At 42.6% G+C, this 15,797-nt stretch overlaps 1 protein-coding gene across 3 annotated transcripts in view; it reads right to left on the reverse strand.

Annotated features, from left to right (window-relative positions):
- LOC111875706 (protein neuralized) overlaps nucleotides 1-15,797 on the reverse strand; it is a 166,961-nt gene that overhangs the window by 24,280 nt on the left and 126,884 nt on the right. For all 3 annotated transcript variants that reach the window (XM_023872162.2, XM_023872160.2, XM_023872161.2), the window contains exon 2: nucleotides 2,862-3,031. In XM_023872162.2, coding sequence (XP_023727930.1) covers nucleotides 2,862-3,031 — 170 coding nt within the window. The remainder of the gene's footprint in view (nucleotides 1-2,861; nucleotides 3,032-15,797) is intronic.

Below are 15,797 nucleotides of genomic sequence, written 5' to 3' on the forward strand. Positions count from 1 at the left end.
TCTTATATTTTTCTTCTACCCTGAAGATGGGGGCGATACGTTCCTCCGAAACGTCGGTTAACACCACATATACACGGTGCCAAATCCCAGAAAACCGCTTTCTTCATAGTCACCGCCGTGAAAGCCTCAAACCTTACATGGAAATGTAAATGTTGCCACAACTGAACTGCTAGAAATAAAACGCTGTACTGGATAAAGCCTAGGCCTCTACAGGCTCTCAGTGGACGTATGCACATTTAGAGCCAAGGTCTGCTCACCTGAGTATTTATTCATAAATCCTACATCCAGTCATTACAGTTCCCACATCAGAATATTCATTAAGTCGGCCGCGCACGTAACTAGGGCCTACGTCATGCGTTTTAATGAGAATCAACTTTACTGTCTTTCCGTACGTCAGACTCCAAACAGCCATTCATGGTCGATGGAGGCAGAACAGCAAAGTTCAACCAGAGTCAGACAAGGTCGGCAGGGTTCATAAAGTAAGTCCGATGTCAGAATTCGACTGCATTAAACGCATAGTACCCAAGGACAAACATGATGTCATTTTCTTGCAAACAAAGAAACAGAAGGAAAGCCGGAATCGGGTAAGCGGATCCAGCCATAACCGCTGTTGCGAAACACGAAGGTGAGGGAGGCAACGTAAGCGGCCAACTACATGAAGCACAGTCCACCTTGAGAAGCTGACGGTCGCTCAGCTCATCAATAAATCCCACCCAAATCTTTATTACCATGTTCACCAGAATAAACCACCAGCCCCTATCTCAAGACAGACGAATCAACTCCACCACATACTTACTGAGTCCACGTAGGTTTATGTTCCTCCGAAACAATGGCGCCCATCTATAAGACAACATGGCATGACAACCCAAAAGACCACAATGTCAATTTTCACGGCCGTGGAAACCTCAAATCTGATCCATAATCTGTGTCCTTCCCTTGAACTGAAAGGCCAAGTTTGACATCAATACAAAACAACAGGTAATACTTCAGGTTTCGTATAACCTACTTCATTTTCTAGATCGTCCGAATGACACGCCACTGTGAAGCAGAAATTGCTATTTCATCTTGAAGAGCTTCACCAGTCAGTGCTAATTCAGTCTGCCGTTATTTAACGACGCTCTTTGAACTGCAGCGGTTATGTAACGTCCAATGAGATGAAAATACAATTATGAAGGTTAATAAAAGGCTATAATTTAAGATGGAAGTAGCAGTGTCCTACTTCAAGGTAGTTCCTCTACATTCGCCTAGACAGAGACAGTAAAACAGATCTTAGGATAGTCCATGATTTATTTCAACCGTCTTCCAGTGCATACACTCATCTATCTCCTCTCTCTCGCACTACATGTTTCGGCACAAAAGTGCCATCTTCAGGTGCTTATTCGATTTACGCTAAACTAGTTCATTGCATACCTTGTCGTCTTCATATTAAAATAACTAAAATACATATTTATCATATATGTTGATAAATGTTAAATGTTAAAAATATTAAAATTGTTCAAGACTTTTCATCCCTACGTCGCATCTCACTACGCGAGTCACACCCATCCTCCTCTGTCGGAGCACTCTTAGGATACTCGGTAACCGGGTAGAGACTCGAAGCAAGCACCTCCTCAAGACAAATGTAGTAAACTTTACAACTGTCTCAAAGAGTTCGTTGTTGTATGTACAGACACAATCCGAGCTATCCCCATGCTTAGACTGACACATGGAACTAAAGCTCCGTTCAGTTTTAAAGTAGGCAACAGACGGCGAGGAGTTACCCTTTGCGAAACGTCCTAAGGAATCCACTGGATATGAGACTGTATTTCTAGACGTAAATAGATAAATAGGCTCTACATCAATGGTTCAACCAGGAATCGGACCTCCGGTATTCATGGAAAGAACAGACATTCCCAGGCCGTACCATAGCTAAAGTCATGTAGAATTTACGGAGGAAAAAGCGGCACTAAGGAAGGTTTTCTCCGAGAACTTCGGTTTCCCTTGTTCATTTTCATTCCACCAGCTGCTCCATATTCATTAAACATCCTATCTTCAATGCTATGTAGTCATGATACTGACAGCGCCGTTAAAACTTAACAGATAATCCAGTATATATAGCTTGTTTCCCTTTCAACAAAATAAAAAAAAAATGAACTGCGGAAATGGAGAGACATTTCTGTAATGATGAAAAATTAATTTAAATTAAGTCAGAAGTACCGACTGGGAGCCGGGATAGTGTAGTCGGTATAGCGATTGGCTACGGGCTAGACGGCGGCCGGGGGAGGGGGGGTCGGAGTTCGACTCCCGGTAGGGTCAATAATTTTCTCTTCTCCACGTCGTCCAGACCTGCTCTGGGGCTCACGCAGCATCCTATGCAATTGGTACCGTGGGTTTTCTCCCTTGGGGTAAGGTTACCGGGGCGTAAAGCTGACCATTCACCTCCAACTAATGCCGAGGTCAAGAAAACTTGGATGCATACATATGCGTACACCCCCCCCCATACGCCTTCCTGTCGTGGTGCTTAATTAGTTAAGTACAGCGACAACTTTACCTTTACCTTGCCAGAGGTACCGACCAGTTGCGGACTATCAGCTTCTCAAAAAGGGCTCTGAACTACAGAGTTAGTAGAAGTTAATGAAGCGAGAAATCTGCAGCACCGTGACTTTCCGAAACTGCAGTCTATACCTATACCTCCCCTGGCACTGACAGGAGGGGGCGGGCATAGGCACGGCTCAGCAGGCGAATGGAGTGTCCCGGTTCATTCCATCTACGTTGGTAGTCTCGCACAAACGACAGGAGATATAGGGAGATTCACTGAATAAAATGTTTGGAATGCGAAACTGCGTCTCTTATGGACACGCCTAGATGAAAGTGATGCTGACCTTCTCTGCCACCTTGATGGGTCTGCTACTGAACGTGACGCCCTTGCAGAAGCTCTCTGCCCGCCTGGCCACTGTCCCGTCCCACGAGACGCGGATGTTGTCCCCATGCACCTGGTGGAACAGGATTGGCGGCAAGTTGTTCGTGCCTGCGCTGCCCCCGGACCTCGGAGCTGCAATAATACAACATAAAATCAATTTGTTTTATCCTCTTTCATTCAGCTGCTATGAAGTTAAGTGGACGATGATGGGGTGTGCATTGCTCAGAATATACTGCACGCGACATTCAACATTCTGTTCCGCAGAAAATACGTGTATGGGCATACGTGCTTCAGTAGAGACGCTATCTTTTCTTTGTTAGTCAATGCGGCCAGACTCACTGATAACAGCCTCAAGATGGCCCTTTACTCCAGGGTATTGAATATAAAATATTGTTTCCTTAAGTCGCGTTTAAAGAAACTCTCAGACGCCTGTAAGCATATAAGCCTACAAACCGGAAGTGTTCCATCCAGAAGCAGTAATTCCGAATTAACTCTATTTACTCAAGTATTTTTAAGTTACAAATACGTGAAACAGTTTACGGACATTCTGGTAGAATAACGTCCATACTAGGCTCTACATTTTTGTTTAAACAGACAGCCTGTCAAAAACTTCGTAAAAGATGCCGAGACATGATATAGAATGACAGGGACAAACATGAAGAGAAAAGCGAGAGCTTTCACACCGTTAGGGCCAGGGCACACCAAGAAAACTGTCAAACCGCAACGCAACCGCAATTTCAGAGAATTCTTATCAGCTTGAGTTGAACGCATGTTAATGAATGGAGAAGCGAAAATTGAGAAAACTGCGTTGCCAGTTTCCTTGGTGCGCCTTCGCCCTTAATTCATACAGGATTGCGACTCACATACTGACATACGAGATATATTTACGGGCGATAATACAATTCAGGACATTAACATTCTGCATACGAGGGTATACTATGTAGACAGAATGGATGAAGACAGGTGACTAAGGCTAGCACGTGCGTATCTGTGCTTATTTAATGACGTTTTCAGTATCGAGAGTGTAGAGAATCGGATGGTATATGAGTAGTGAGCTGGAAATTACTTGCAAACAAGCGGTCGTGACCTAACTGATGAAGCATCCAGGCAACTTCCTGAAGGGACTGAGGAAAATCACGAATAATCTCAGTCAGGATAGCCGGTGCTTCGGTCGAGCACTTCCCGAACATAATTCTAGAGCATTAGCTGCCGACCAACTTGTTCGCTGGCTGTGGACAGCAGGGAATTCAGGGCGAGATGTCGGGAGGGAGACACCGATATGCTGCATAACAACCTCAGTGCAGATCAGCTGTTAAGGTTACGATCTATAGCTAGTATTTCTCATCAGAAGGCAAAACAACAGACTTCGTGGCATGTAATCCGCAAGGGAACTATACTCACCGAGCGACCGCCGCTTGTCGGCGGAGTTAGTGCCAACTTTTGCGGATACAGGGTGTCACGTGGTCAGCGCAACGGATCCCTACGGCCACTGATCTTGGTTTTCTAGACCGGAGCCGCTATTTCCTTGAAATAGCTCAGTTATCCTCAAGAGGCTGAGTGGATCCCGTTCTAGATCCGCTACTTCTCAGAACATCTGGTAGCGCTGGGAATCGAACCCAGAACGTCTGGCTCTGTAGGCAGGAACTATGACCACTAGACCACAGAGGCGGTCCACCAGAAGGCAAATTAACGTTAATATAATTAAAATTATTATTTAATGTTGAATTATTTTTACTATCACGTCACATTGCATATCCGTTGAGTGGTACAATCATCAAACAAATTCAGTCCGTGGGTCCCAAGTCTTTCCTGTCTTTATACCGTGCACACCCTTCTCATGTAAGAGACACTGGAGTCCGAGTTGCAACGACATAATCCAACGACACATCGCAACTTGAGGGTACATTATATTCGCACAACGTCCGCTGCTATTCAGCTCATAATCCTTTACCTTTCCGTCGCCTATCTAAAATTAAACCTCCTATTTTACATGGGTGTGAAATTTTGATTCTCCAACCTGAACTACATAGAGTGACGATGTCTCAGAATGTTTGGAATTAAGAGACTAGAAGTAATGAGGAAAAGAGAAAGTTGCATGGGTTTAAGGAGGAGAATTTTAATTTGTACGATTCACCATTAATATTAAAAAGGGTAAAGGTGTCCCTGTGCTTAATTAGTTAATCACTATGCCACGAAGACACATGGAAGGTGGAAGTATAGCTCCACCTTTCTTGACCTCGCCATAAGATAGAGGTGAGTGGTCAGCTTCACGCCCCTGCCTCTTTACCGCCGGAAAAAGAACTCCTCGTACCCACTGGACAGGGTGCTCGGTGGGCCCCAGAGTCGGTCTGGAAACTGTGGAGAAAAATCTTGCACTGCCGAGAATCGTAACCGGGCAGTCCAGTACGTAGCCGGCGCTATACCGACTCGCACAATTATTATTAGAGTCGTCAAATAAACGATTAGATAGGTGGGGTATAAGAAATAAGAAATGCACACAAAATTTCAGTCAGAATATACGAATGTGGAAGAATTTTAGAGACAAAGGGGTCAACAGGAGGATACAATTAAAATTTATTTTAAATAAATGAGGTGTGGACTGCGTTAAGGGGTTCTAGATAGGCTCGATGGCGAGCTCTCGAAATCGCGGTAGGAAATTTCGAGTTCCATAATTTCTTGACCAGCTGATCGAGTTATTACCTCCTCAAGTAGCACTCCGCTCCATGAAATTAGTTATTTGATCAGTCCAAAGTAGCATCTATATGAAACACTGAAAACTAGTACGCCAGCATAAATGCTCCCCCAGTTACGGAATTTCCCCCATGCTACAGCCATCACTCATCGGCAGGCAGTTCCCATGGCAACGCCTGCCATGTCTTTGGAGTCCAGTTGCCATGGCAATGCTACTGCCAGCGTGCTATCCTGAACTTCAGACATGTTACGCGGGTAAAAGGCTTCCAATAATAGCCGACGCTACAAAAACTTCCGGTTTTTGGAAAGCGCCCCAAAACGAATCTAAACTGATGGTAAGACAATGCTGTATGGTTCAGCACCGGCAGGGGAAAGGAGGAGCAGTCCGCATATGGGAAGGGAATGCCAGGTTTTAGACTGACAGTGAGAGAAAACAACTCAGCAATAACACTTGCAAATTTCCAGTCTGAACTGAGAGCATATTAAATTCGGGGAGTGCCTGGTACCATCGAGTTCAGCCCTAAACCTTCCTATCCAAAAATGTAACGATTAAAAGTTGTTCTGTAAATGGGGAGGGGGAGGAAACGTAGTTCCTCAAATTAAGAGGAACATACACGTATACCTACGGTGTCGAGGTAAATATCTGGATCTTAGAAAGGGGAAGTAACAGGAGGGTGGGAAACTTACATAATGTGAAGCCTCATAACGTCCACTCTTCGCCAGCAAAATATCCTATTATTAAGATGATGAAATCAAAGCATACAAGAGGGACAGGATATTTAGCACGCGGGCATATGAGATGAATAGAAAATCCCAGACAATATGTGAAAAGACGAGGCCTCTTGAGAGATGTAAGCCTAGACTGAAGATCTTCAAGAAATGGGATACGAGGATGTGAATTAGATATTATCTGTGCCGGGATAGGATCTTGTGGCTGAGTCCTGCGGACACAGTAATGAACCTCCCACAAAACAGGAAATATAGACTAGGTTCTCAAGAGGGGCTCCTGCTCCAGGGAATTAGGAACTAAACAGAGGTTATGCAGTAGAGTTAAACTGATGTTCTCCTATTCACGGCGCTCTGTGCTAAGTGTCTGCCATGGAAACTGCATGCAACTGAAAGATGTCAGTTTGAGAGATATGAACAAGAGTGATGTTATCAGTTTTACTACTGTACAGGCACATCTGCTTAATGTTGGCTCCTGAACACAGAATCAGAATTCGTATCTACCAATTCACAGTAGCACTCCTGCTGTATCGGAAACCCCTTCAAAACGTGCCCAATACAGGGAAACTGAGCCCGCAATAATAATTTCATAGCATTTTCAGTCAGCTACGAGTTTCCATATTTGACGTCAGTTCTCCCAAAACAGTGTACGGTGCAGAGAAATGATTTACTTTACTACTACGTAAGTGCAGAGTACTCAGAATTATTGGGGTTTCGGACTTCGTCCATCTTCCGGTATTCTCGAAACTAGAAAACACAACGTTTCCGGAAAATGGATGTTTCTGTCCTCAGGTGAAGGGGAGACAGCTACTCTGTTGGGTCCGTCAGAAATATCTAACCTCAAAGCTCTATCTAAGGGACTGAACAGAGTGGGTATCTCCCCCCCCCCTTACTTGAGGACGGAAGCACATACAGTTCCCGATACTTTGTGTTTTCTAGTTTCTAGAACACCGGACGATGGCCGAAGTCCGAAAATCCAGTAATTCTCAGTATCTTCAGAACCATTTAAGTATAGTATAGCTTTGCATACGTCATTTATATGAACAAACCCGATGTTTTACGGTGAAAACACATACTTCATACATAACATAATAATAATAATGACAACAATGACGATAACAGCGGCGGCGTCATCAGCAGCAGCAACAAGGCGTTCTGGAGAGTGATAAATTTCCAACAATCATGTAAGGGACTGAACCCCGATCGCCAAGTCAGTAGCTACACGAGCCAACCAAAATACTGCTACGGCTACAGGTCAGAACTTAGCACACAGGTCTCCATCATGACACCTAATTGAGCAAGGTCATGAAGCAAAATGCACAATTTATCCCGAATATTATGTTTACACAAACGATCCGTTTATATCAGTGAACAACAGCGGGCCAATTCAGGGGATGCTGCATGGTGTTTATATTAAATTAGTATTATCATGTTCAAGAGAAACGCGACTTAGAGAGACTGTTCCCTTCCCAGTTGCCACGTCTGTATGTTCACTTGGTTACACGAGTCATAACTTGGAGGAGGATCACTAAGTCGAGAGTTTCAGGTCTTACTGTATACTCGTACATGTATGTCCGGGCTTCCTATGGACATATGCCAATGATTCTTCTCTCTATTTCGTTTATCCACCCATCTGTCCGTCTGTCTAGCACTCTACTTAGCCACCCAAGCATCTGCCATCTGCTTGTGTGTTTATCTCTCGGTATATGCATGTCTCTAGGGAAGATCAACAGGGGGAAGATTATACATAGCAGCAAGCTGTAAGGGCTACAATGTATTTCACCTGTTTCTCAACTGCACTCTACAGTCCTCACAATTAATTTTTAAAGTATAGTCTTAGTTTTATCTTATTATTAGAAAAATTTAACCATCTATCCATCTACACCTACATGTCAGCGTATGGAGCCTTTCTTTCGACAGGTCTGTTCGAATCCGGTGCGTTCTCAGCACAGAGCTGGAATCAATATACCAATGACAAACTCCTGTCAACAAAAATTTTCAATTACTTCAATAGGCTAAATGCGAACTGCATCCATAGGCCTAAGAGATGTTTTCATTAAATCGGCCAATATTTTAAGTTAGATCTGCTGTTTGTTCATACCTATCAAAACATAACTAGGCCTGCCTTAATCATAAACTCAAGTTCAAAGCTTTGCCAGAGTTCATGTCTGTGTTCAAAGCCGTGTACCTTAACCTGCGCAGACATATGCACCTGCACCGTTGTCAAAGAACTGACAATTTGGAGACACAAAGGGTTAGGGCATTTATCTTCACAGTGTGCATCCTGTTGCGTGTTCCAAACGTATACAGTTAGGTTAGCCGTCGCCACAACAAAGTGAGTTTTAATCAATCAATATTTTTACGATTGAATATTCATGTCCTGCTACATGTTTCGGTCTCATAGGACCATCATCAGGCAGTGATTAAGAATACGTCTAGGGTCACTGAACTACCAATATGGATCCCTATTTGGTGCAACATGTCATGCTCTATGATATAGAATTTGTGCCTCGAGTTGAATATACGAGTAAGTATTGAAATTAAGTATATAAAAATATAAAATATACCTATGATATATTGAAAACATATATTATACAAATATACTGAGTTTGTATTAAAGGTATTAAAAGTACTGAAAGATATATTATGATTATTAAAAATTATATGTGTCAATGTAGTGTAAAGCTATATCTATAGTTAGTGGACCCATGTTAAGCGTTCACATGTGAACGGCCATAGCGGACGCTTAACAACATGGATCCGTATTAGCAGTTCAATGACCCTAGACGCATTCTTATATCACTGCCTGATGATGGTCCTATGAGCCCGAAACATGTAGCAGGAAATAAATAATCAGTTGTAAAATATTGATTATAAATCACTTTGTTGTGGTGACGGCTAACTTCCCCACAAACGTTCAGTGCATTTATGTCATGCTCTCATTTCAGCTTCTTGTCCGTTAATTCAGAAACTGAACAAACCATGTCATTGGTAGAAATTCTGCAACCTTATTTGATTTACGTCACAGACTATAAGCAATAACGTAAGTCTGGAATGTTTTCTTTAGAACTACGACCTTATCTTCAATGAGACGCATTAATGTAATAATTCTATTGAAATATAGATCAAACTCCGTGGTCTGTAGTCCGCAAGCAAGCTGTACCGACCGAGCGACTGCCGCTTGTCGGCGAAGTTAGTCCCAACTTTTGCGGATAGAGGGTGTCGCGTGGTCAGTATAACGGATTCCCACGGTCGTTAATCTCGGTTTTCTAGACCTGAGCCGCTATTTCCTTGACTAGGTCCACAATTATCCTAACGAGGCTGAATGTACCCAGTTCCATACCCACTACTTGTCAGAAAATCTGGTAGCGCCGGGAATCGAACCCGGACCTCTGGATCTGGAGCCAGGAACTCTGCCCACTAGACCACATAGGCAGTCGTCGATGTCTTCCAATTCCCAGTGGTCATACTTTTATCTATTCTTTGCACTTCCCGTCCTTTCTCTGAAACTGCATCACAGATACTTTCCATCTATTGACTTTCGATTCTCCTCTCTTCTTCCTTGCGACATCCAACCGAACACACGTGACGGCGACCTATCATATTCTATTCCATATCACACTGTTTCCTTTTTACAGGATCCAAAATCGAGTTTTGTATGCCCGTTTTTCCTACCTACATTATTTTGAATGTTGTCTTCAAGTATGTATACGACAATTTAAAACTATTTACGTTATAAGAAATCCAAGACGCTTGAATAATTTTCTGACTCCCAGACTCGGACCAAACTCGTCAGCGGTCATGTCGGGGAGGCGCCCTCCAGACGGACGCCGGATGCTTGTCCACGTGTAAGGCGATTCTAGCAACAGATGCACGAAGCCAGGCAGCTGCCCAGGACCATGCGGGCTAACAGTCGTCATGCTAGAAGCCTCTGTTACGCTTCACAATTCACGCACCCACTGCATGCCTACATTTTTAGCTTCGCATTGCACACGTACTGGCCAAACTGCACTACAAGTCAGTAATACAGACAAAGTCAGAAAGATATAATCCAATTCATTACACTTTTTCCAAAATAATTATTAAGAATTTGGATTCTTTACGGTTTTAATGTTCATTCACTGTAGATTCAAATAAATATTAAGAGCATGCCATACTATTTTCAGGGCTGTGACGCCGTGTAACCTGGCAAAAGTTTATGTTCCTTAGAAATGTCCGTAAACTTCTACCTAACTACATGGAGACCATACGACATAATAGCGTTCATCACAGTCAATGCCATGGGAATGTCAAATTTCACAAGTATATTTTTGCTTCTTTTCTTTCTTTTCGTTGTAGCCAACTTGTGCTCCGAAATGAGCGCTAAATTACGCCTCGTGCAACAACACATGTGTAGGCCCTATATGCTAAAGAACATAATTACGAGAAGAGGTAATATTATAACGCTTGCATTTTATTAAACACACGCTACATCGTAAAGTGTTCAAATATAAAATTACCGGTAGATTTTATGTCATGCAATTTGTAAAATCTTTGCGGAGTTTCAATATTTGGTCCATATAATACAGTGAATTTGTTAAATGATGAGGCATTTTTTTCAGACAACCGATGAAATTTTATCTGAGCTTCATGCAGGCACAGTATCTATTTATTCCTGTTGCTCCCATTTGAAGCTTAGGGGCAAGCGGTAGCGTAGTTGGTTAAGGCATAAGCCGGAAGGTCGCGGGTTCGTATCCCGATGAAGTCAGTGAATTTTTCAATTGATCTAATCCTTCCAGCTGCATTATGGCCCTGGGGTCGACTCAACCTCTAACAGAAATGAGTACCAGGAATCTTCCTGGGGCTAAAGGGCGGCCGGCGCGTAAGGCTGACAACCTCACCGCCAACTGTGAGCCGATTTTCTAGAAAATGTGGGAAACTCGAAGTCTCACAAACCTAAGGGCCCCCACGGCCTGTTACAGGATATTTTTAATTGCCTTACCCATTTTGGAGCATAGGGCATCCGTGAAATGTTTCGTTTCACTTCAGTTTCTTAATATTAGACAGTCGGCAGGACTCCTTGGACGGGGGATCTGCCCGTCGCAAGGCCGCTGCCTACATAGGACAACACAAACACCCCTGCCTTGAACTGCATTCGAACCCACGATCCCAGCGTTCGAGCGGACAAAGACATTTCATGCCTTAGGGCGCGAGGCCACTGTGATCTGCCATGCAAATCTACAGTAGAAATTAATAAGAACCAAAATTAAACAGGCCCTGCAACTTTCCGTGTAGACCCGCAAAAGAAGTCCACACAGCAGAATCCTTGAAACGGCAACAGTCGCTCAGACAGTCAAAGCATTCCCCACCATGTCCACAAGGGCTTGCGACTGGTACCTACCTTGAACCAGAAGAATCCAATTCACACTGTCCCACCCTCCTACGTCTCTCAAGTCATCTATTTCCTCCCTCTCCACAGAAACTGTTAACAGTAATCCCTTGACTAACCTTGGACATGAAACACAGAGACATGGCTACGTTACCTGAGCAGAATGCGTTTATTTTACGAACAAAACTACGTGGCTTGAGTCCGCAAGCAAACTATCCCGACCGAGCGACCGCCGCCTGTCGGCGAAGTTAGTGCCAACTTTTGCGGATAGAGGGTGTCGCGTGATCACCGCAACGAATCCCCACGGCCGTTAATTTCAGCTTTCAAGAACGGAGCAGCTATTGTCTTTAAATAGCGTCTCAATTATCCTCACGAGGCTGAGTGGAGCCCTTTTCAGACCCGCTACTTCTCAGAAAATCTGGTAGCACCGGGAATCGAACCCGGGACCTCTGGATCTGTAGCCAGGAACTCTGACCACTAGACCACAGAGGCGAACTTCGTACAAAAATATTTATTATCTCTAGATTTTGCTGGAAATATACATAGGACGGGATTATAAGCACCAGTGACAATCTATTCACGGACCACGTGCATCACAGTGGTGACAAACAGTTTGTTGCGATTTACAGAAGCGGGGGGCCGGCCGCCGGACATCCGGCGGATGTTACGCATAATACACGCGACCAAACTGCTCACACGTGCCAGCCCATCTGTTCCCCCTGCCATTTCTTAACCCAGAAGACGCATTTTGATACTTCGGGTTTAATTATACTTCCAACACTTTGGTTCTCGGTAAAACAAGAGTGAAGAGAGTAAGACCTACTGAAGTGTACTACACGCCATTTTCTAAATGCTATCTTTGCTGTGTTGCATTTCGCAATGGCTCTGATATTTATTACAAATAAGTTATTTTGATGAAGCTGATCACAGTACATAAGTCGCACAGAACAGAGCCAAATTATATCTCCTTGTGTATCACTAATTATTAATTGCATTCAAAATCTTCGAAATAAAAGTTACAGAACCTAATAAAATATATACCTTGTCATGAACCCCGTTCTGGAGTAATAGACATACTCATTGATTCAGCATCAAACACTTTCCTGTATGCTAAAAATACAAACATGGGAACTATGCGGAACTTTGTGAAAATTAGAAGAGGACGGAATAAGTTATAAACCACTGTAAATAATGAAAAGAAATTAATACATTTTTACAGCAGAATTATTGATTTATAATTCCTGCTAGCCTCATTAGGCCTTTTATAAGTTCAAACAATTGAGCGGAAAAAAATGACACGGCCTAAGTTTTATTCAGAACTTCTTCAAGAGCAACTGTTTCCATAAACGGGTCATAAGTTGTTACTATAAATCATAATCATCATCATCATCAACGACGACGACATTTGGACCTTTACCCCAACGAGTGGCTCTTAACCCTCTACGTGTACATCTATCAACTGTTTGGAATCCGTTCAGGTTCCTTGCTTTCAACAGTGAGGTCTATTATTCTGAATTATATTAATTAAACAGAATATTCTAATCACTGTATTGCTAACTGTATGCTGTACTGTGTGGCCCGCCACATTCCTAAGAAATTATATCTCTGCTGTTTCTACCTTTTGCTATTAGATTTTTGTCAGTGTCCTCGTTGGGACAGCCATTACATTTATAAAATTTAATCTATATTTCCATTTTATTCAATATTCAAGTTACGCTTCAGATGCGTGCAGAAACGCGTGTAGATCTACATGTAAAGCGTCCGTTACTGGCGTTCATTCTGAACCAAAATTGGAACGGTGTGGCAAATTTTGGTTAAGTTCCCCAATATGAAGTGGTTTCCGAGTTGTTACATCAGGATATACGAGCCAAAAACGACAGAAAACTATTATCCTTCAGTTAGACATTGTCAAGTGTTCTGAAGATGTCCCTTGGTCCAAACGCTATTTCATGTTGCGTTACACAGACTCCTACAGCTACATCTGACGCCATGCACCAACACTGCAAAAAGAAAAATATTCTGCTTAATTTCGCCAAGCAAGGGAGCTTTATGAGCTCTTGTATCTTGAGCTTTATTTCTCATTTTGGAGGCAACTTACATGGCTCAGGTGGTACACGGGTTGCCTATTCGTTAATCTGCAGGCAGAACAAAGAAGATACGAAGAGAGGAAGCTACGTTCGCAATAACAAACTAATTATTTATGTCAAAATGAGTGTCTTATTCGAAGACGTCGAAACATCTACTATTTTATACAAATTCTACTCATGAACGTAAAAAAATTTCAAAGAACGGTGTTAGTTCTTGGGAATTAGTATTAACTATGCAGTGAAATTATTAAAAAATTCAGTTTCATCACTAATTATACAGTTTCGTAAAACAGGCAATACATAAGCCTATCCTAAACAGAGATGCTTAAACATGCCCAGTTGGTTCAGTTGTTAACCAATTACGTATTACATCACTTAAGCATTTGTTTAAGGTGACATTTTCACACCCACTGCAGATTCCGGTAACATGCGTTGGCACAGACTAAAAACATTTGATTAACATCAATTAGCAATCGTTACGTCAGTTTATAATCAGATTACCAAAAGAATGGCAGATGAGGTAAAGATTCGAGCAACACGCAACAGTCAAATCAAAACGATGGACTACTGTACAGCTGCTATTATTATTATTATTATTATTATTATTATTATTATTATTATTATTATCATCATCATCATCATCATTATTATCATCATTATCATCATCTCTTCGTGCTAACTTTGTAATTGGCCTCTGTACTGTTAAGTTTGCACGTAAATAAACACGAATTAAATTATTTTTATTAATTCGTTATTAATATTATTATTGCCATTATTATTACTATTATTATTGTTGTTATTATTGTTGTTGTTGTTGTTGTTGTTGTTGCTCTACAGCCCTTTGGTTGGCCCTTGGCCGCTTTCTCAGTCTCTTGATAACAGACTCCTTGGACGAGTGATCAGCCCTTCGCAAAGCCGCTACCTACACAAAGAACAACACAAACACAGAATAAACGCAGACATCTCAGCCTTGAGTGGGATTCAAACCCACGATTCCAGCGTTCGAACGAGTGAAGACAAATCATGCCTTATATCGTGATCGGTAATATACAACTGCTATACCAGTTAAAAATTCTAACAACATAAACTGTTAAATAAGTTACAGATTTGATTTTGGAGTGTCTTCGTTGTGGTGAAAACTGCTTACGCATATCATAAAATGGATATTACTTTTCTAAATTCATTAACGGGATAATTCTTAGTAAAGCGGAGTTAGTACGTTCAGAACATCAAACGGGATATTCAACCATACACTGCACTCTAAACGCTACCGCAATGTGCAAATTAGAACACGCTAATCAACATCTGAAAAAATCTTAAACCCATAAAAACGAACACAGATAAAGTTAACCTAGCATCTAAGCACCTGCGCATATGGGACGTGGAGGTAGAGTCCCGTGTATTTTTATTCCTGCCACAACCCGAGCTTAGAGGCCTGTGGTCCTCATGAGAGACTGAATGGGTCCCTGGACTGCTTTGGGCGTGTTTGATAAAGAGATTCCAATGCCCAAACCAGGAATCAAGATAATAATTAGATTTGGTGTCAGAGCTGCTTTCAGCACTAAGAAGCTCCGGACTGGGCGGGGCACAGACCATTCCAGCTTCCCCATTCTCCTACCGAAACTCCTTATGTGGCTAATGCAGTGGCACATTTCTTTGCTTGTGACATTCGCAATCTGTAAGCTGTCCCTAGAGTGTGAGACAAAGTTTAAACCCCCTTACAAAACAAATGGTAACATTATAGTTCCGTATATGATCTTCCCAAATTTGATGACAGTTGCGAGGTTTAAACCTACACACATTTGGAAACTTCTGATAGCTCTATGCCTCTTCGACCTCTGACCCAAATTCCAGGACCTAAAGCGTTAGGAGCCGGTCACGGTAGCCGAGCGGTCTAAGGCATGTACTGTCTTCGCTCGCTCGGAAGCCGAGATCGTGGGTTCGAATCCCACTCAGGGCATGGATGTCTGTGCGTTTTTCTGTGTTTGTCTACAGGTAACGGCCTTGCGACGAGCTGATCACCCGC

This window comes from Cryptotermes secundus, unplaced genomic scaffold (genome assembly GCF_002891405.2).
Source record: "Cryptotermes secundus unplaced genomic scaffold, Csec_1.0 scaffold478, whole genome shotgun sequence".
In the NCBI taxonomy this organism is placed as follows: Eukaryota; Metazoa; Arthropoda; class Insecta; order Blattodea; family Kalotermitidae; genus Cryptotermes; species Cryptotermes secundus.